The sequence below is a fragment of the Eptatretus burgeri genome, chromosome 2 (genome assembly GCF_056783735.1).
Source record: "Eptatretus burgeri isolate ZD-2024b chromosome 2, Ebu_testis_v1, whole genome shotgun sequence".
NCBI lineage: Eukaryota > Metazoa > Chordata > Myxini > Myxiniformes > Myxinidae > Eptatretus > Eptatretus burgeri.
This window is the reverse complement of record NC_140962.1, coordinates 107,631,639-107,655,212: the sequence shown is the minus strand read 5'-3', so window position 1 is coordinate 107,655,212 and position 23,574 is coordinate 107,631,639. Positions and strand designations below refer to the sequence as shown.

At 41.8% G+C, this 23,574-nt stretch overlaps 1 protein-coding gene and 1 pseudogene across 1 annotated transcript in view; both read left to right on the top strand.

Moving 5' to 3' along the window:
* LOC147032765 (serine/threonine-protein kinase BRSK2-like) overlaps window positions 1-15,358 on the top strand; it is a 242,804-nt gene extending 227,446 nt beyond the window's left edge. Inside the window, exons 17-18 of the mRNA XM_085850890.1 lie at window positions 12,725-12,814; window positions 13,530-15,358. Of these exons, the coding sequence (XP_085707016.1) occupies window positions 12,725-12,814; window positions 13,530-13,651 (212 nt within the window). The 3' untranslated portion in view covers window positions 13,652-15,358. The remainder of the gene's footprint in view (window positions 1-12,724; window positions 12,815-13,529) is intronic.
* Window positions 15,359-19,745: 4,387 nt separating this feature from the next.
* On the top strand, window positions 19,746-21,233 carry LOC147032764 (SCAN domain-containing protein 3 pseudogene; annotated as a pseudogene).
* The last annotated feature ends 2,341 nt before the right edge of the window (window positions 21,234-23,574 follow it).

The window sequence follows — 23,574 nt, the reverse complement described above, 5'->3', positions numbered from 1 at the left end:
TAACAATCGGGACATTTATTTGAACACAGGCAATGCAATGAATGGGGGGATGGGGAAAAAGACACAAGCAAAAACCTACAGCCGAGTTCTATTATGAAATGCAAAGCGAATACAGCCTAGGCACTTAACAGTTTCCTACTTATTAGACGGGCCTACAAACACTCAAACAAACACACACACACACACACACACACACACACACACACACACACACACACACACACACACACACACACACACACACAAGAAATGGTGGCTGATGCCTTTAATAAGGAATTCAACTCAGAGGACAGATGAGCTGAAACCCAGAACCTATCTCGAACCTCTTCACCTCGTGTGGTCTTCAAGCTGCTCGGACCCAGGCTTCAGCGAGAGCGAGCTGGATCCAATCGCTGTGAGCCGCGATCCTTCCCGAGCTCCAGCGAATCCTCTCGCGCTTCCGAACACATGCTGGTGAGACGAGGCACCAATTCTTCTTGTCGACGCGTCGCTTCCTCGAAGAACCACCTCCAAGGTGAGGCCAAGGAGTCGCACCAAGCCGGGAGCCAAGCGGAAAACAAAGAGCTCAGAGCCGAGCAACCAGCTCAACTCTCTTCCGATGAACAAAGCCCCTCACAACACGAACCGAGAACAAGAAGCAACCACCAGCAGCTCGAGCGACAAACCAGCTCAACTCTCTTTCGATGAACAAAGCCTCTCAGAACACGAACCGAGAACAAGAAGCAACCAGCAGCTCAAGCCAAGCAACCAGCTCAACTCTCTTTCGATGAACAAAGCGAGCACCACGCCAGAGCCCAAAAAGCGAACTGAGCCAAGCAAAACCCGAAGGCCTGCTGCAAAGCCAAGCTGAAGCAAAAAGCCTTCAAAAAGCCTCAACCCTAACCCGAGCCAAGTAGAAGCTGAAGCTCAAGCTCACTAAAAGCCAGTCCGAACACAAATTGGCACATCTGTGCCAATTTTCGTGCTTATCACCCAAAATGCACAATTGGTCTGTTATGTGGCACCATTCTGCAGCACCACCAAGTAGAAGCCGAAGCTCACTAAAAGCCAGCCCGAACACAGCAGAGGAACTCTTCTTTATTCTTATCGGCCCCCTCCCCCACTCCCGGCGTGACTCATGCTCTTGTGCTCCATCCCCCGCTGAACCACAGGTGGGAGGGAGTTGTTTACGTCCCGTGATTCAGGACGGGAGGACTCTTCTTCCTCTTCGCAGAAGAGGGGGAGGGGTGTCTTCCTTTGTTTTGTGATCGCTCCCTAACTATTAAATTAAATCACAGTGCATTTAATCGATTTCTGCCCATAAAACAATGGAAGGTGAGCTTTCAATGGAACATGCACTTATCGACGTATCTGAGCCAAAGGAACCTGAATGTTGTGTGCGATCGAATTCCGAATTCGTAACAATATATACGCACACACACGCTATATACGCACATACACAATATTATATGATACACACGTGATAGACGTGGGCGAGACAAGATACACGCACGGCACACATACTATTACATGATATACACATGCGCTTTCATGATACTCACATGATACACACATGGTATCATATGATACATGCATGGTGCACACATGATACATGCGTGATACACACATGCTATTCCATGATTCACACATGGCACACGCATGATACACACATGCTATTACATGATACTCACATGGCACACGCATGATACACACATGCTATTGCATGATACACACATGGTACACACATGATACACATGCTATTACATGATACAAGCTATTACATGATACTCACAATGATACGCGCATGATACACACATGGTATCATGATACATGCGTGATACACACATGCTATTCCATGATTCACGCATGGTACACACATGGTATCATGATACACGCATGATACACACATGATACATGCGTGATACACACATGCTATTCCATGATTCACACATGATACATGCATGGCACACGCACGATACACACATGCTATCACATGATACACGCATGATGCACACATGCTCTTTCATGGTACACGCATGGTACACACATGCTCTTTCATGATACACGCATGATACACGCAAGATACACACGTGCTATTACATGATACTCACATGATACACACATGGTACATGCATGATACACGCATGGTATATGCAAGATACACACATGATACATGCATGATATATTTTGATATGCACATGCCACATGCGTGATGATATACACAAGCATGATACACACATGCCACACGCGTGATACACGCATGGTACATGGAGGATACATGCATGCTATTACATGATACGCACATGGTGCACACATGATACACGCATGATACACACATGGCATCATATTATACACGCGTGATACATGCATGTTACACACATGATACATGCATGATGCACGCATGGTATACACATGATACACACATGATACTCGAATGATACACACATGCTATTACATGATACTCAAATGATACACGCATGATACACACAAGCTATTACATGATACTCGCATGGTACACACATGATACACGCAAGATACACACGTGCCATTGCATGATACTCGCAAGATACACACATGAGACATGCATGGTATCTTATGATACACACATGCCCCACGCGTGATACACGCATGGTATCATGATACGCACGATACATGCATGATACACACATGATACTCACATGATACATGCATGACACACACATGATACACACATGATACACGCGTTCTACACACATGGTATCATATTATACACGCATGATACATGCATGTTACTCACATGCATGATACACACGTGATATACACATGGTATCATATTACACATGCATGCTACATGCATGTTATACACATGGTACATGCATGATGCGCGTGTGATACACACATGGTGTCGTATGGAATGTGCATGATACATGCATGCTACACACATGATACATGCATGATACACGCGTGATGCATGCATGATACACGCATGATATACACAACGTGCGCGCGGGATACACACATGTTATTACATGGTACACACATGATACATGCATGATGCACACGTGATATCATATTGTACGCGCATGATACACACATGATGCATGCAGGATACACACATGCTATTACATGGTACTCACATGATACTCACATGGTGCGCATGATACACACATGATACACACATGCTATTACATGATACACACATGCTATTACATGATACTCGCATGATACACACGTGCTGTTACATGATACATGCATGACACACACATGGTACACACATATTACACGCAGGCTACACACATGGTGTCATATTATACATGCATGTTGCACACATGCATGATACACACGTGATATACACATGGTATCATATGATGCATGCATGATATACACATGATACACGCAGATGCACGCATGATACATGCATGATGCACACATGGTATCTTTTTATACACGCATGATACATGCAAGTTACACACATGGTATCGTATGATACATGCATGTTACACACATGATACATGCATGATGCACGCATGATATACACATGATACACGCATGGTACACACATGGTACTCACATGCTATTACATGATACATGCATGGTACACACATGATGCATGCATGATACACGCATGGTGTCATATTTTACACGCATGATACATGCATGTTACACACATGATGCATGCATGATACACGCGTGATGCATGCATGATACACGCATGATATACACAACGTGCGCGCGGGATACACACATGTTATTACATGGTACACACATGATACATGCATGATGCACACGTGATATCATATTGTACGCGCATGATACATGCATGTTACACACATGATACACACATGGTATCGTGTGATACATGCATGCTACACACATGATGCATGCAGGATACACACATGCTATTACATGGTACTCACATGATACACACATGGTGCGCATGATACACACATGATACACACATGCTATTACATGATACACACATGCTATTACATGATACTCGCATGATACACGCGTGCTGTTACATGATACATGCATGACACACACATGGTACACACATATTACACGCAGGCTACACACATGGTGTCATATTATACATGCATGTTGCACACATGCATGATACACACGTGATATACACATGGTATCATATGATGCATGCATGATATACACATGATACACGCAGATGCACGCATGATACATGCATGATGCACACATGGTATCTTTTTATACACGCATGATACATGCAAGTTACACACATGGTATCGTATGATACATGCATGTTACACACATGATACATGCATGATGCACGCATGATATACACATGATACACGCATGGTACACACATGGTACTCACATGCTATTACATGATACATGCATGGTACACACATGATGCATGCATGATACACGCATGGTGTCATATTTTACACGCATGATACATGCATGTTACACACATGATACATGCGTGATACACGCATGATGCACACAAGATACATGCATGCTATTGCATGACACTCACATGATACCCACATGATAGACACAAGCTATTACATGGTACCCACATGATACACGCATGATACACACATGCTATTACATGATACTCACACGATGCATGCATGATACACACATGATACACGCATGACACACATGCTATTACATGATATACACCTGCTATTAAGTGGTACTCACATGATACACACATGATACACACATGGTATCATATGATACACACCATTGCATGATACACACATGCTATCGCATGACACATGCTATTACATGATACCCTCCAGCGTGCGAGTGACCGCGTTTAACCAATAGTGGCACCGAACGGACAATCCCGTCGCGCCTTTCCAGATCAACGCCGAAAACCAGCCACGGGTGTGTTTTCAACACCTTGTCCGTACTCGACCGCACCACAGGGTCCAATCGACAAATCTTCGATTTACCTCATTAATCGCGCGGGTAGATTACCGAGAGATTGTACCTCAACGGGGCTGCTTGGAAACGAGCCGCTTTTGCAGCTCGCTTCGTTTTGGGATAACCGAGCGGGTATTATCGCGCAACCCCGTTGGACCCGATCACTTTTATCGGCTATTTAAAAACCAACTATATTCCGAACAAAGAACGGCAGTTCAATTCGGGGAAAGGACGCAACGAACGGGTGACATTTAAACAAGCACATTTATTTCACATCCAAACGTGCACGTATACGGTCAAAGATGCGGTTATGCAGTCATGCATGCAAACAATGCACGTATTCAATCATGCAATGAATGGGGGTCGGGACAGGACGCGAGCAAGACAAAGAGCTACCACCATCTATTTATTATGTACACACTTATACAGTTCTACTTACGGACTTGGTGCCACAGCATTCATGCAAAGAAACAAAGGAAAAACCCCATCAAAGACAAGGGGGTAGACTGAACCTCTTGGGGTCTTTATATGCATGGAGCGGTGTAGAACGCAAAGGCTCCGAGAGACCTGGCTGGCTACCTTGTCCCCCGTGGTGACTTGCTGGGGCGACCATCAACGTCCCCTCTCCAACGACCCACGGTGAGGCACGGTACGGCAGGCCGCGCGCCTTGGCTCTGCTGTGCTCCGCTCTCTCCAGCTCCCTTCCGCGGCTCCACACACTACCCACAACTCCGACATGACAGTCTTTTCTCCTTTCCACACACCTCCACAACCTCCAGCAGCAACCAAGAGAGACTTGCATTCAGCGTGCCATTTTATCTTCACGGCGCCTCGCCCCTCCCTTTCGCCCCCCCCCCTCTTCCAGCACATGTGCGAAGCTTCCAGAAGCAGGGCGTTTTCCTCACCGAATCGGGGCTTTTTCCATTCTTTTTCTTTCTCCGGGCGTCTTTTGCGCACGTGTTTGTCGTTGGGGGGAGGGGTGAGGCCGTCGTCCGTTCTCCCCCGATGAATGCCAGGCTTCTCGTAATCGTTCTGAGGTGGAAATGCGGTGTGGTGTGGTTGGCCGTTATGGTGGCGTGGCTGGCGTTTTGTGCTGGTCTTGATGGTGGTGTGGCTGGCGTTTTGTGGTGGTCGCGAGGGTGGAGTGGTTGGGTGGTGGTTAAGGTGGTTGTTGTAAAGGCGGCTGTTCGTTGTCTGTGGGGATGTTGGCGGTTGAAGAGAAGGTGGTTGTGGTGATCGTGGTTGGTGGAGCTTTGTGGTGGTAGTAATGGCGGTTGGTCCAAAATAACGATAGTAAAAGAAAAACACTACCTCAAAGATCCAGCCCGGTTACACGAATAATCCCCTTTAAACATCGGTGGAGAAATCTATCTGAACACAGACTTATCGACATAACTTATCTAAGGACCTATATGGTGCTCTGCACATTTCCACAGCCGTAACAATACACACATGCAATTACATGATACACACGTGATACACACATGCTATTGCATGATACACACATGGTACGCGCATGATATACACACACGATACACGCCTGATACACACAATACACACACGATACACGCATGATGCACGCGTGATACTGTATGATGCACACATGCGGTACACACACGATACACGCATGATACTGTATGATACACACACCGTACACACATGATGCACGCGTGATACTGTATGATCCACACATGATACATGTATGATGCATGCGTGATACTATATGATACACGTATGATGCACACATGCGGTACACACACGATACACGCATGGTACTGTATGATACACACACCGTACACGCATGATGCACGCGTGATACTGTATGATCCACGTATGATGCACGCGTGATACTATATGATACACGTATGATGCACACATGATACACACGATACTGTATGGTACACACACGATGCACGTATGATACACACACGATATTGTATGCTACACGATAGTGGCATTTGATAGTAGCATACAATAGTAGCACAAGAAAAAAGAAGAAGAAGAAGAAGAAGAAGGGGAAGATATTGTTACGAATCTACGCCCGTCCAGCGTGCGAACGACCGCGTCAACTAATAGCGGCCGGTTCGCCCACCGAACGAGAAATTCAGTCGTGACTTTCCGGAACAATGCCGGAAACCAGTCACGGGTGGGTTCTTAATCCCACCACGGCCCAGTCCGTATTCTACCCACGCGAAATAGGGTCAATCGCCAAATATCGATATACCTAAGTACTCGCGCGGGTAACCTACCGAGGGACCGTACCTCGGCAAAGGCCTGCTTGGACACGAACCGCTCAAGCAGTCCGTTCAGTTCTGAGATAACCGAGCGGGTATTATCGCCCGACCTCGCCGGATCCGATTCTATTTATCGGGTATTTAAAACCCGACTAACATTCCGTAATGCAAGATGGCATTTCAATAAGGGAAAGAGGACACGACGAACGGGTTAACATTTAAATCAGCACATTTATTTGTATTAAATGTTCCGCAAATTAAAGTCAAAGCACACTTGAGCTGGACATGATACCAAATAATGCTCTTCAAACTTTTTTTTTAACTGCATCTCACTTTGGTTCTATTATGGGAACAGGAACACAAAACATGCTTTTGAAACTCCATTGAGCAAACTGTGACAGTCTATGGTGATCAATCCATATTTTAGGAGTCATACCTGAGCCATTACTGTGTAATATCAGAAAGTGTGCCAGCACTCTCAATGTAAGGATGGTGTGGAAAAAAATGTCAGTCCCACCGGCTACATACAAAACTAAAGTTGAAGTATCTTCTCCAAAAGGTTGCTTTGGTAACATAGGAAAGCCTACCTGGTCTGTTCAGCTGATTGTCTCGGCAGGGATCGCTTTCCAGTCTTCCAGGCCATGCCAAAAGCAAAAAATAAAAATAAAAAAGCAAAAACTGAGATCGGTCAAAACTGGCAAATCTTCTTCTCAAACATCAAAATAATAATAATAATAATAATAATAATAATAATAATAATAATAATAATAACCATTTTGAGACAACATATTTCCAAGCTGCCTCTCTCAATGACAATGACTCTGGTACCATCTGACAGAGTTTTACTTGGTGCAGCATCCTTGCTATCGTCATTTTAATAACTCGAAATGATTCCACGAAAAGTATGCAAAACTGCATTCCTTTGTAAAGTAAAAGGAAGGGATCAGATGGGTGGGCGGGACTACGACTGTCAATCAGCCTGATGGGGGTGGGGGCATAAAACATATTTTCCCAAGGGCCAATCAGATCTATAGTGGTGTGGTTGATGGTGGAATCTTATCAGGGTTGTGTGCCTATCAAGTTTTAGCATTAAATTATTATTATTATTATTATTATTATTACTTTAAAGATGTTATAGATCCCACAGTGTCTTTTGCAAAGAGGAAATGAGTTATCACCAGCACATTGAACCAAATTCCAAATTCCTGCTGCTTTTAGGTGAATGTCAGGCCTGGAAAGCCGGTTTGTGAACTTACGCCAAAAACATTGCCAGACTGACCCCACAAGTGGGTGGGAATAACTTAGACCATTAAATAATTAGTCGTATTTACTTAATATTGCACATTTGTTTGCCATTTTTCAAATTATTTGGTATGTTCAAACAAAGAATTACCAATTCTTTTAGATCTGGATCCAAGTTTTTTTGGAAAGTCAAGAAGAGGGAAGGTTGGGAATGGTTTTAGTGTGGAATATGGAGCATGGGTGATTCTTGACTGGTGCTCTTTTCAGCAAGCTGCAAATGTACAAAGCAATAGCCAAACATTGTCATGTATTCACAGTTGGTGCAGAGAGATTTAAGATGCTGTTTGCGTAATTGCTTGAAAGCATATTATGGTATAAGAAATTTGTGCAGATATTGCTGGTCTGTTATGTTTTGCTGCAATACATCTTGCCACCTTCGAGCGCTGTCCAACTGCCAGATTACCAACACGAATTGGCACAGTGCAGCGTTATGCAGCTCCTTCAGTGCTTCCATCTCCTGCTCTTTCATCTCCCGAAACAGCAAAACAGCCTCAACAATGAACTGCTTATTAGAGAAATCAATCACTGCTAATAAAATGCAAAATTCTTCTTCTTATTCTTTCGTAAGAGTGTCACAAGGCCGAATTGTTTTGATTTTGGTGAAGATCCGGATATTGATATGATAATTTTAAAAGTGATTCTTCATCATTGAGAAATGGGACCAAAAACTATATATACAACAATATTTCAAAAGGTTATGGACGGATAATGACAAAACTAGGTGGATGCGTTGGTTAGGTGACAAGAACAAGCTGATTAGATTTTTGTTCAGGTCCGAATCTACATCCGGCCGATCAGTGGGATATGAAACATAAACTGTTCAGCCTGGCAGTGGTATGCACTCGACCGAGTGCTGTTGCAGTTTAATATTTAATCATACACTTTTTATACACCCTGTACAACAACAATGACTGTACAATGTAGCTTGTCGATGTAATACATCATCATCATCATCATCAATGTACCATACTCTTTACAGAGCGTTGGTGCTGTCAAAGCAGTCTTTTGACAAGCTGGGTTGTGCTATGCTGGGTGGTTTGCCGTTGCCTTCCCAGAGATATCCTTAACTCTTTAAACACACAGTGATGCTGAAAAAAACCAACCATGTTTTTCACCACATTGTCGAGACAAAGAAAAATTGTATTATTGTGGAAATCTAAACTTCCAGTTATCCTGCTGCTGATCAGACCAAGAATGTCTTCTGTTGAATGCACAGCTATGCTGCTGAACAGATGCCAATCCAGTCTTTGCGAAAGCAGCAATTGGTAAAAAAAATTCTGCCTTTTAAGAGATATGATTGCAACACCTCCCTTCCTCTTAATGAATAATTTCACAAAAGTTTAAGAAGGTTCCACAATATCCATCCATTCATCCATCCATCAGAACCATACTCTGTGCAGAGCATTGGTGCTGCCGAAGCAGTCTCTTTGGCTATTGCGCACAATCCTGGACAGGTCACCACTCCAACACAAGATACCAGCAAGCAGGCACTCATTTTACCAACCGTATAAGGATGGCAGGCAGAGTCAACCCCACCTGGTATTAATTCAACATCTGAGTGCTGATTTGAACTCAGGATCCTCAGATCCCAAGCCCACCACCCTAACCATTAAGTCAACACCAGGCATATCCACAATATGCTCAACGAGAATACAGTGTAAACTACAATGGCACCTAGTAGAGCACATACAATACATGCCCAAAAGTATGTGGACACCTGCTTGTCAAACATCCATCCATCCATTGGTACTATACCCTGTGCTGAGCATTGGTGCTGCCAAACAGTCTCCTTGGCTATTGGGCACAATCCTGGACAGGTCACCACTCCAACACAGGATACCAGCAAGCTGGTACTCATTGACAACAGCACCCGGAAGAGCACACCTGTATCTCTGCCAATCTGAAGAGAATTATATTTTTGTACCCCACTGATCGGCCAGATCCAGATCTGGACCTGAACCAACTCGTCCACCAATTTTTGTCAAAACTCGTCCACAACTTTTTGAAATATTATGCTACATATCGTTTTTGGCTCCATCTCTCAAAGGTGAGGAATCACTTTTAAAAAATGAAATAACTCATATCCGGATCTGGATCCAGATCTTCACCAAAATCAAATCAATTCACCAAAATCAAATCGGACCAAGTTTCGTCCGAATCCGTCCTCATCTTTTTTGAGATATCCTGTTCACAGACAGACAGAAAAATGAAACATCACTCATAGAGCAACACTTGGCAAAACAGAACAAAGTAGAACGGCACTCAGTAGAGCACATTCCACTGCCAGGTTGAACACTTTACATTTTATATCCAAATGATATGCTGGATCTGAACCAAAATCGAATCTGCTTGTCCTTGTCACCTCACCAACTCATCCACCGAGTTTTGTCATAACTTGTCCACAACTTTTGAGATATCATGATATATATTATTTTTGGCCTTATCTCTCAATTTTAGAAATTGGGCCCAAATTAACCTTTTGACCTTAACAATAATTGGTGGTTGAATTAATTGACCGGATATACAAATCCTGTTCAAATCTCAAGTCAATTGGATGAAAATTAAGGATTTTAGAAATTTTGGCTTATGTTGATCTCAAAAATAATGGGTCGTTGAATTCAGTGACCTGATATGCAAATCCTTGTCAAATTTCAAGTCAATTGGATGGAAATTGAGGATTTTAGAAATTTGGCCTATTTTGACCTTTTGACCTATATTGACCTCAAAGGTAGTTGCTGGTTGAATTCAGTGACATGATTTGAAAATCCTCTTCAAATCTGGTCAATCGGATGAAAACTAAGGATTTTAGAAATTCGAAAAAGTTGTTGACCTTTGGCCTATGATGACCTTTTGGCGATAAAAAATAATAAATAGGATTCTGTTGTTGGACCATCAACTCCACCATTTCGTAAAGTTTCGTGTCGATCGGTTTGAAATTGTGACCTGTCGGTGATTAAAGGTGAGCAGACAGACAAACGGAAGCAATCAACATACTTGTCAGAAATTTTTTTTTTTGTTTTTCCAAGTAACAAACAGACAGACACGGGTGAAAACATACCCTCCACCCACCTTCGGTAGCAGAGGCAATAATACCCTCAGTATTAAATCAACCATTTGCCCATTCTTTGCTTACAGTAAACAGCATAATAGAAAAAAAGAACAGAGAAAATCGACACAGAAAGGAGATCTGGAACAGAATCATGACAAGATATAAAAGCTGCTGGCCAGTGATCTTCTCAAAATTAAGATAAAGAAATGACCGAAAGAGTTGAGACTATCTAAATTTTCTTACTAAAATGTTCATTCCTGTTATCTTTATTTGGATAAGGGCTGGTAGGATGACCTAGATCATAGAGGTACACTGCCATCAATGATTTTCTTAGTAAGAAAACAATTCCTTAAAATATGAAATATTTCCTTGAAACAAGAAAACCATGAAAGAAATATTTCTTTGAAACAAGAAAAATGATAGCCTCAAGAAAAGGTAAACTTTCTTTATTTTAAGAATATATTTTCTTGCTAAGAAAATTATTTTTGGCAGTCGTACTCACACTTAATTCTAAACTGTCTAACGTGAGTTTGAATCCCGACTCAGCTTATAAACTATCATCCTGATGTTTCCTAGGCAGGGTGATTCATCAATGCGTGTACTGTCTCTCGGATGGATGTTAAACTGGGCATCTCGTCTGCCGGCATCAGTCAGTGGACGTTAAAGATCCCACGTAGCCCCAAAGTTATACGGTGTCCTTTGTGAAGAGTAGGTGAGCTATCACAGGCACCCTGAACAAATTTCAAATTCCTGCTTTGATTTCCTTGTTCAGAATGGTGACGCGTCCAGGATTGTAACACGAACCAAGAAACTGCTTCGGCAGAACGGACATGATTAATGAATCTTTTAGGAAACATAAAAAGTTTGGTTTGGTTGTGGAAACCAAGCAGCTCTCCTCCCCTGTGGTCTGATCTTATTGGGCATAGAGTATGTGCGGTGGTTGATTAGATTCAGATTTAATTTCTAAGCTCTTCCTTGATTTTTCATTTTGATTTTTTTCCCTCCAATGAAAAGACACTTGAAAGACAAAAAACAGAAATTATTTTTCATCCAACAACTCAGCAGTCATGACACCAACTGAATAAACGCTGTTTATTGGTGTTACTCTTCTTCAACTCTGCCATCATAGTTTATGTCACTTTCCTTCAGTCTATCCACTTTGACCCACCTTGTATTTATCTTCAATTCAATCTCTCTTTCAATTTCAATCTTTCTTCCACTATCATTCTCCTTCTCACACATTCAATTGACAATCCCTTCCTGTTGGCAGGCCCAAGCCGTCGGTTTAAGAAGGTGGTGGAGATAATCCAGGCTCAACTCGTCAACTCACATGACCAACTATCAGTGCAGCAACTCAGCGGTGAGACAGGGTTGTCATATAAATTAACTAGGTCGAGGATACGGTAAAGTGTTAATTTCTGGATATGCAATAAGTTTATAATTTGTTCAAAACAAAGGTTTCATTATCTTTTTAATGCCTTTTGTAGTCAAAGGCCAGATGCATTATGTTTTGTGGTTGTTCGTGTGACCATTATAGTTTTTTTGTTACCACGATAACTTGTGAACCACTCAAGCTGTATTAACCAAACGTGGTACAAGAAAGGACTGTAATACGTTGATGAACTGATTACATTTCTGGTTCAACAGGTCAAAGTTTATGTGCCTCTTGTATTTCATTTTGCAGACCATAACTTCAGTGAGAAGCATCTGTTGTGTCTGTCTGTCTGTCTGTCTGTCTGTCTGTCTGTCTGTCTGTCTGTCTGTCTGTCTCTGTCTGTCCCCCTCCCCCCCCAGCTCTCAATTAATGCTTAATTCTTCATGTGACTTTTCATTGAGATCAAACGTCACAGTGGGATGTCATCTAATATGAGTGGGGACATATATATCGACCTATTTGCGTCAAATTATATTTTCCAGTCTCCTAATGATTAAGTTTCCTTAAAATGATGGCTTGCTCACTTCTCCTTATGAGATGGTGTTTTTGCCAATTGAATGAGCTATGTCTTTTCCTCCCTTCTTCTCCCCCTCCTCCCCCCTCCCAAATCTGTTCACATCTTCCAATCCCAAATCTCTAGATGAGAAAAATGGAAAAGGACAATTACATCCAGGAACGCCGACACGTTCCAAGCGCATTGAGGTTGATGGAGCTGGAGGCAAGACAGATTGCAACCTGCCATGCACAAAAGAAAAGGCATGATTCAGAATTGCCTTGAGCACTCAATTGCGGCACCCTCCATGTTGGCTACAGTTGCTAGTGTGGAAAGAAGTGTGGATGGAGAGCGGCAAGAGACGCAGGGAATAATGGGAAAGGAAAAGACCTTTTCCTCCCCGTTCCTTTGCCACTTGCTTCTCAATGTCCCTCATGTATATCACACCTCCCTTTTGCTCATCTGTAAAACCTCCTCCTCTTACACCCTACCACTAGCGCTGTGCTGGGCTCAGCGCACCATCAGGAATGACCCACACAGTGTTGACCCCAAGTTGGGGATTTATGCAATGTCGGGCGTTGCAGAACTGGGGCAGTGACCTTCACCTCGCCGCCCCACCATCCTTGCCTCAAGTCCTCAATACCGCCATGTTCCCTCTACTCTCTCCCCACCCAAAACCTCTTCTGTCCCCTATGACTCCATCCCCATGCCTCCAATGCCACGTTCTTTCCTGCTTATACTCTGATTTTGAGGCACATTGTTTCACTTGAGTTTTCAGTGTTAATTTATTTACACTTATGAGTGCATAAATACAAGTGAGAGTGTGAGTGAGAGTGTGAGTGAGAGTGTGAGTGAGAGTGTGTGTGCGTGCAAGAGAAAGCGAGAGAGAGAGAGAGAGATAAAGAGAGAATCAGGGCAGACAATATGTATGCAAACAACTGTATAATGAATTTGTAAATCACAAGCAGGTACCATTATCAATGTACATTTATGTTTGTTACTTTTATGTCGGCTGTAGCTGCACTTTATGAGGGAAATTGATGTTACATTGAAGATATTTTTTTCTCAGTTTTATTTATTATTACTCTGAAATATGTAGAAGCTTGTCATGTGTCGTGCTGTCTCGTTGATATATCACTGCAGAGTTCTATTTAATTTATTGATGAAAGTGGGTGTAAATTATGGGAGTTTTATGTTGAAAATCATTTGTTTCCAAGATGGATTAATGCTTCCTTGTTCTGCAGTGTGTTTGATCCTTGTTCAAATTATTATTTAAGTTATTTTATACATGACATCGTTTTCTCTATTCATGGCCCAAGCAGCGACGCCCGTTGTGGTCATCCCGGTTGGTTATGCATGACCTGAAAGCTTTTCGTTGCATGTTACTGTACTTGCGTCGCCGTGGACATACACATTCACCTTCGTCCTCCACAAGATTCCATCCCAACCCTTCACTCACCTTGCACTCCACCTCCACTCCCAGAAATTACATAAATTGAAGCATATTTTGGGTTGAACTGATAGCTATGACACCACTGAAGCACAGAGGCTGGAAGTTATACAGTCACTGAACAGATCCTAATGATCATGCAATCAGAGAAACCTGAATCGGCCCTTACCTTCTGTCCACTATAAACCATAGACTCTTCAATTTTAGACTTACCAATTAATGTTGTAGAGGGAGAGAATGGATGAGTGGGGTGGGAGGTTACTGTTTTTACCTTGTAAAGATTTGAAAATAAAAATGGAAAATGAGTGGGTGAAGTAGGGGAAGCAAAAAAAAAATAAAATAAAAATTTTAGGAATTTCCTTAAATTCCAAACCACTTGGGCCCTGGAGCCATTAAAAGCGCAACGTCTGTTGCGCTGGTCAAGAAAAAGCAATACTTTTTGCATTTCTGTGTGCAACTTTCATAAGTCATCCAGCAGTCATACGATGACGAGTTAAGTTGTGGAAATAAAAATGTCTTTTCTCTGTAGCAGTCCCCTGCAGATCCATTTGCAACCTGTATTTGGAAAACTTCAAATTTATTATGTTCCAACTGAATAAAACTGGGAAGTTGTTCAATAGCTAACAATTGGCTGGTGCACCACTTCACTTTGCAACAGCTGCATTTATTAATGTTAAACAAAGGGTTTAAGGAATTATGTAGGACTGGTCAAAGAATGTTTTTGGGAAATTAAGATGTGACATTTAATGAGCAGCATGGATTTATCAAAGTTTAATATTGTAAAGATCTCAGCAGAAGCGTCTGGATATCTGGACGGGCAAGTTCACAGGTTGGGTTCAGACACACAAGAGTCGCAGAAAATCTAAACTGCAATGCCTTGCCTGGTTATTGCTGAGCTGACACTCATCGACCTGGGATGTTAGTAAATGCATGTTGTGAAAATGCACTTCTTTGGAATAAGATGAAGAGCCCATGTGTCCGGTGAAGGATGCTTCATTGATCATCCTTCCAGTCCATCATGCAGTTCTGGATCATACATTTATTATGCATGCAAAAATGGTGGATTTGTTTTGCCTTCCTTCTGCCTTCCTTCACAACTACACCCCCATCCAAAACTGGTACAAAGTACGAATTGGAACTTTGTCTCAAACATGTAACACTACAGCTCTAGACCCCTGTCTCAAATATGCAATAATAATAATGTGCTCCCTGACAAAGAACTTAAATGCAGGAGGCCATGAGGCCCATAATGCCATCGCCATGGTTGACAACCTATGGCTGTTTGGCCGTGCTCTATCCTTTTTGAATGTTGAGTAATATGCAATCCTCCTGAAATAGTCAAAGCTTTCACACAGCCGAGGGTTTGTGTTGAAATACCTTCTATTGAAATAAGAGAAGAAATTATTTTAATATTGTGACTTGGCAAAGATGTCCGTGCATGGTGTGTTGTTTCTTTGTTTCATGGGTGGGGGGATGTGATTTACCCTCTCTTCAAATGGCCAGGAAATGCCTCGCATTGTTATTTCAAACAGATGAACAAAAATAATGAGTTTTATTTCTCGGAATCTCATATCAAGTGATGTCGAAGGGAAAAGTTTGCAATTGAATAACATGGACCACACACACAGTCTGTTGAAAACCCTGCTGGTTTTCTTCTTTTTTGAACAAAGAACACAAGTCTATGCTCCTGCAAACTTCAAAACAGTTCAAATATACAAGATCACTCAATTGGAATCGTTTTTATTCAGATTAAAGGGCATTTATCACAGACACAATTTGGGTGCCATCATCGCATATATCCGAAAAAGAATTTTTTGTAGAATTTGTACAATAGTTGGTAATTTGTGAGATGGGGGACTGACACATGTGTTGCTGGACTTACCAGATTACAGAAGTTTACAATCATCCTAAAATATGCAATTTGGTGTCTGTCCGTCTGCATGGCTGTAGCCAATGCATTCAGTCGTTACTTATACAAACTTGCCAGAGGGGTTAAGGGCTATTAAGAGAAAGGTTGCAGCTACCTAGTTCCCCCCCCCCCCAACACCCAGGGGGGTTTTGAAGGTGGGTGGATGGAAATTCTTAATGCTCTACCTAAATGTGCATCATGTAGCACCACTCCCGATTCGTGTTGAGAGAGGATATTACAAGTAATTTCAGAGGCCTTCATTGTATCACGAGTAAAGGGCCTTCTTATTTTCGCAGTCACTTAGCCTATGTTGCTTTCGACGCGACTGCAAATAATCCAGAGGAATTCCCTTGTTGTATTGCCTTGAAAAAATGCCATGTTAAGGTGCAGAGACAAATCAGGTGTCGTTCCATGTAATATAATAATGGTGTTTTTTGAAGGCTGCTTGCAATAACAAAAGCAAGAACAAGAAGATGGTATTCATAGAATACTTACCCTGTGCAGTCTTGAGAAGAACTTTGTGCAAGCCAACTCTTTTGTTTTTTTTTAAGGTATTTTTTTCTTTGATCCAATATAGTGCCAGACCAGTGACAGATGATGTTACTTGTATCAAACTATATTTCTAATGAGTAGCTGATCAATTAGATAAGCTTTGCATTGATCAGTTAGTGGTTCCAACAATTTCAGAAAAAAAAATTTTCATTACTTATCAAATCAAGCGTTGGACTTGTCGAATTATGACGTCATAATGAAGACAGTGATGACATCATCATTAACATATCTTATTCCCCATGGGGCAGTGCTGGATTAACCATTAGGCAGACAAGGCATGTGCCTTAAGCCTGTATCTCACTGGGCTGCGACAGCTCGCGACTAGCTGGAGACACCAAATTGCGATAAAACAGCGATAAGTTTCACTTGGAATCACACCGAATTTATACTAAAACACATTTGCGTATGTTTCACGAATGTCCCACAAACTCCCGGCGAAATTTGGGATGAACTTCGCCTGGAGTTCGCATATATGTCACGCGACGTTCAGGTGACAAAACAGATTTTTTTGGCACATGTAACTGTCGCGCGACGGTCACACGGCGGTCGTACGACCATCGCGCAACAGTCGCAAGACAACTGTGCGTGACAGTTGAGAAATCGGAACTATATATATATATATATATATATATATATATATATATATATATATATATATATATATATATATATATATATATATATATATATATATATATATATATATATATACACACACACACACACACACACACACACACACACACACACACACACACACACACACACACACACACACACACACACACACACACACACACACACGAGGCCTTTCCCCTTCCAGCAATCATATTGTCAGTTGGGAAACGAGTAAGAGAGTACCTGACTGAGTACTACAATGGTGTGGGAGCTGTGCCGTGGCAGAACAGGATGGTGGGATTACAGGAGAATGCTGACCAAGCCTGATTGTTCATAGTGTTTTGTTACTTGTCAACGTTGCACCCACAAACATTGTGTGTGACCCAATTGTTCGTCTGCCTTGATAGGGGCTTGTGGGTATGACCATATTTTGTGTGTGACCTAATTTATGTAAAAATATGTGTGACGTGATTTATGAATGATGGGAAGGTGAAAGGAATGATGGGAAAGTGAAAAGTTTGCATTGAAGGCCATTTCTCAGAACAGGAGAGAAAGAGGACAGACAATGCTGGTTTTACAATATGGACTATGAGGTTATTTTTAGTCATATCTGGATTTAACTATTGTGAATCTATGTACATTACATTTGTCACACCTTCTGACTGACGGAAACTAAATTGAGAAGGGTTCGAGGCGACGACTCTGTGACTATTTTGAGATAAAATTTGTCGCACAAATTTTTTGAACATGTTAAAAATTCCAGCGACACCAGAGCGACGTCCTGTGACTCACGCGAGGAAATTGAGAACCACCGCGAACGTTTCCAGACATTTTGGAGAATCCCGTTCGCATTTTGTCGCGAGCTGTCGCACAGTGAGATACAGGCTTTAGGGCCAGCCAAAAATTTGGGCCAAAAATTATTTTCACATCAAATATTTGTTTTTTTTTGTATTAAATATTTTGTTCTTGAATCAATTCATCTTTTGTCTGGGGTCCATTTCCATGAGCCCGAGATCTAATTTAAATCTTTCAGGCCATTCTCTAAAATTTCAAAATGTGCCTTCGAGCCGTGCTTCTCAACCGGTGGCCGCGGCACACCGGAGCCCTCACAGGTGGGCTGCGAGGTCGGCAAAAAAGAAAAGAAGAAGTATATAAAAAAGGGTCTGATCTTACAGTGTAAGACTTACACGACACAGCTGGAATTCAGCTCGGTCTGTTTGTACTTCCGTCTTTCCGAAACCGTCTAGCGAGCGCCCGCGCGAGAGAGATAGATTGAGTCATTTTGTGCTTACGTACGTCATGTTTATGCAGTGGTGGTTTAGGCGCGTTCGATCTACATGTAACTGTGATGTGAACGTACTATATCCGTGTGTATTGTGCACGTGCGCATATATGCGATGTGTGTATGCATGTACGTGCCTTGTACTTAGTTCATGCGTTCACGAACTTGAATTTTTTGTAAACTTTTCAACTTTCGCGGATAATTTCTTGAACCGAAAATGGATCGATTTTTGAAACGAAAGTGTGATGGAGAAGACAAATCTGCTACGGAAAAATCTCGAAAGGTTGTGGTGAGGAAATATGACCCCGATTTCATTAAATATGGACTCACGATGGCAGGCAGTGATGTTGAGCCAAAAGCACAGTGTGTTGAATGTGCTGAAATCCTGTCAAACGAGGCGCTTAAACCGTCAAAGCTTCAGAGACACTTAAACACAAGACACCCGAATAGTGCAGGTAAGGCAAAGGAATATTTTGAGAGGAAAAGGGCTGGACTTCAGGCACAGCAGAAAGTGATTACAACATTTACAAATCAGCATTGAAAGCCAGCTACATGGTTGCTGCTCGTAGCGAGAAAGCTTTCACAATCGCGGAGGAGCTTATTTTACCCAGTGCTGTTGATATGTGTCGAGAAATTCTTGGAGAGGCAGCTGCAACCAAACTTCAGTCTGTATCACTCTCTCATGATACTGTGATGAGAACAATTGTTGAAATGAGTGATGACATTGAATGCCAACTGGTGGAAAAAATAAAGGCCAGTCCGTATTTTTCCATTCAGTTGGATGAATCTACTGACATTAGCAAAAATGCTTTATTGCTAGTTATTGTGAGGCACTGTGGGGCCAGTGATGTTCATGAGGATCTACTGTTTTGCAAAGACCTTCCCACAAAAACAGCTGCGGGTGATGTAATGCTCTGCCTTGACAAATACTTCACTGACAAGAGTATTGATTGGAAGAACTGCATAGGTGTGTGCACAGATGGTGCTGCATCAATGACAGGAGTCCATCGTGGTGTTGTAAAACAGATCCAACAGAGGGCGCCAGATGCCAAGAAGACCCACTGCTTCTTACATAGAGAAAATCTGGCAACAAAGCAGATGTCATCAGAAATGAATGAAGTCATTAATGTGGCTGTTAAAACTGTGAACTTCATCAAGAAGAGTGCACTCAACTCAAGGTGTTTTGCTGCACTGTGTGAAAGACTTGATTCTGATCACTTGCAGCTTCTGTACCACAGTGAGGTGAGGTGGCTTTCAAGAGGACGTATGCTTAATCGCCTCTTTGAACTGAGACATGAAGTCCACATGTTCCTTGAAGAGAAACACTCACCACTTGCTGATCATTACAGTAATGATAACTTTTGTGCCAAATTGGCTTACCTGTCAGATGTGTTTGACCAGTTAAATCAGCTCAACATATCAATGCAAGGACGGAACAGTTCAGTGTTCTTGGTTGCTGACAAAATTGAAGGCTTCAAGAAAAAGCTTGTTCTTTGGAACAGAAAAGTGAAGGATGGACGACTTGAGATGTTTCCACTTCTGAGTTTAACTTTGGAATCCACTCCTCATACAGACATATCTGGGCTGATAATCCAGCATTTGACCGAGTTATCACAAAAGTTTGCAGACTACTTTCCAGAGGATCCAAGGCAAGGAAACCTTTGGGTTTTGAACCCTTTCTCAGTGGATCCTGCTTCAGAAGATGTGGCCTTGTCTGTTGTACTTGAAAATGAACTGATGGAACTTTCTGCAGACAGTAGTCTGAAGCTTCAGCATGCACAAGTAGACCTTCCTTCATTCTGGATATTGGCCAGCAGTGAATACACTTCTTTGTCAAAGCATGCCATCAGATTTCTTTTACCATTCACCACAACCTATCTCTGTGAATCGGGCATCTCGACTGTAACTGTGACAAAATCAAAAGCACGAAATAGTCTAAAAACAGACACTCTGAATGCCACTTTGCGTGTGAGCCTGTCCCCCTTCAAACCACGACTTGACCATCTTATTTCCAAGAAGCAAGCTCAAGTGTCTCATTAAAGGTAAGCATAATGATTTGTTTTGGCATTAAGTTTTATTGACATTTTTCTCATTACGATTCTGTATGATGGGCCTCAAATTTCCTCAGAGCCAGAGTGGGCCTCGAGTTGAAAAAGGTTGAGAAGCACTGCCTTAGAGCCAGCCGAGGCTTAATCCGGCACTGCCATGGGGGAGTACTTTACAATGAGCCATGTGTACAATTTTTGAATGGAGTGGTTTCAGAGACAAAGAGGTGTAAACTTTTTTCAAAGATGGTGCCTGTATCACATGAACTATGACGTCATAATTATGACGATAAAATTATACAGTCAGAGGCACACCTATATGGAAAATTTCATGTCAATCAGACTCACGGTTGCTGAAAAAAAAATTTTTTTTAATGCACCTTAAAAAGTATGCACGGCACACACGTGACCAATCGCTTAACCTCGCTTTTCGCTTCGCCTGTGCAGGGAAATCATGATAATAGTAATAATAATTGTCAGCAATAATAATGAGAATAATAGCATTCCCCCCCCCCCCGCTCCCCCACCACCTTTGCTGGAGCAGGTGTTTCTAGTTATTACAATGAAACAGTTGAAAAATTTGGGAGTAATTTCCAAAATAAATGTTCATACAGTTGGGATTTTACATACATCACAGCCCCCACCATCACCAGCAAACATCTCTCCTGTTTGCACAATCTGTGCACTGACCTGAGATCTAACCTTTGCTTCTTCCTAATAAGTAAATACAGGTGTATAAGAGGGCTTGGCATCGAATAGAAACCGATTCACAATGACCCCACCGAGGATAGATCACATGCCACACTGGCTATTGTCTCAGGTTTCGACCAACAGCAACAGGTTGTCTTCCGCACACCATTCTCTCAGTTGGCCACAAACAGATCTGGAGAGGTGGCCAGGAAAATTACATTTAAAGATCGGATGACTGTGTGGAGAATGAAAAAAGCAGATCCTGCTACTCACTATTTAGGGTAGGTCACACTGCAGCGTATTAGGCACAAGGACAACATTATTGCATGCTAAACCTGTTGGGGGGCAGCTTGCCAGGGAAGAGGCACCATCCATGAATACTTGATTTTGGATACTGTTCTTGGCCATCATCTGCATTGCCAGAGAAGCTCCTAACCTCTTCGACACATCCACTTTCATAAACTGCTTCTACCTCCTTAAGGCTTTTTATCAAATACAAACCGCTGCACTGTTGTGGTCGCAGGAGCCAATGCAAGCCACATTGGCTATTGCCACATGGATCCTGACAGATAGGATGTGTGAGCCACACAGCATCCTGTCTGTGCTCCAGAAACAGTTCTGGAGAGGTATCCAGGAAAACTGCAATTTTTAAGGTGCCTCTCCTCCGGATGCGCTTGCCTGGGCAGGTCGAGAATGCAACAACATTCTCGTGCCTAATACACACTGTGGTACGACCAACCTTGTTGAAGGCTGCATTGAGTGGCTGGATGTGTTCTTTTCAGCCTGTGTATATGCCCAATGTTTATATTCTGAAGAGAGCTTGGCATTAACAATCTGCAATGACGGCCCTCAACAAACAACATTCTTGTCCTTGAAAATCACTTGAAGCAATTCTTCCAACATTCCTTTTTTAGCTCTTTTTTTGACTTATCATATATATATATATATATATATATATATATATATATATATATATATATATATATACATATATATATACATACATATATATATATATATATATATACATACATATATATATACATACATATATATATACATACATACATATATATATACATACATATATATATACATACATATATACATACATATATATATACATACATATATATATACATACATATATATATATATATATATATATATATATATATATATATATATACATACATACATATATATATATATATACATACATATATATATACATACATACATATATATATATATATATATATATATATATATATATATATATATATATATACTGTTGCGACTGGGGGTCTGGGTGAGAAGACCACGAGGGGGGGGAGGGGGAAAACTATATCGGGTTCCCACCAGACTCCCCGGAATCACAGGCTGTCGCACCCTCCCCCACTGAGGGTGGATGGACGTTGTTTTCACCCCTGTCTGTCTTTGTTACTTGCAAAATGGAAGATTTTTCAAATATATTTGTCAGTTGATTTTTTTTTTTTCTATCTGTTTGTCAATTGCCTGCAAGTCACAATTCTTCACCGATCTTCACGAAGTTGGAGAGGTAGTTTCAACTGAGAAGCCCGTTAATTTTGAGGTCAAAGGTCATCTTGAGGTCAAATTTATAAAATCGTCATTTTTCATCTGAT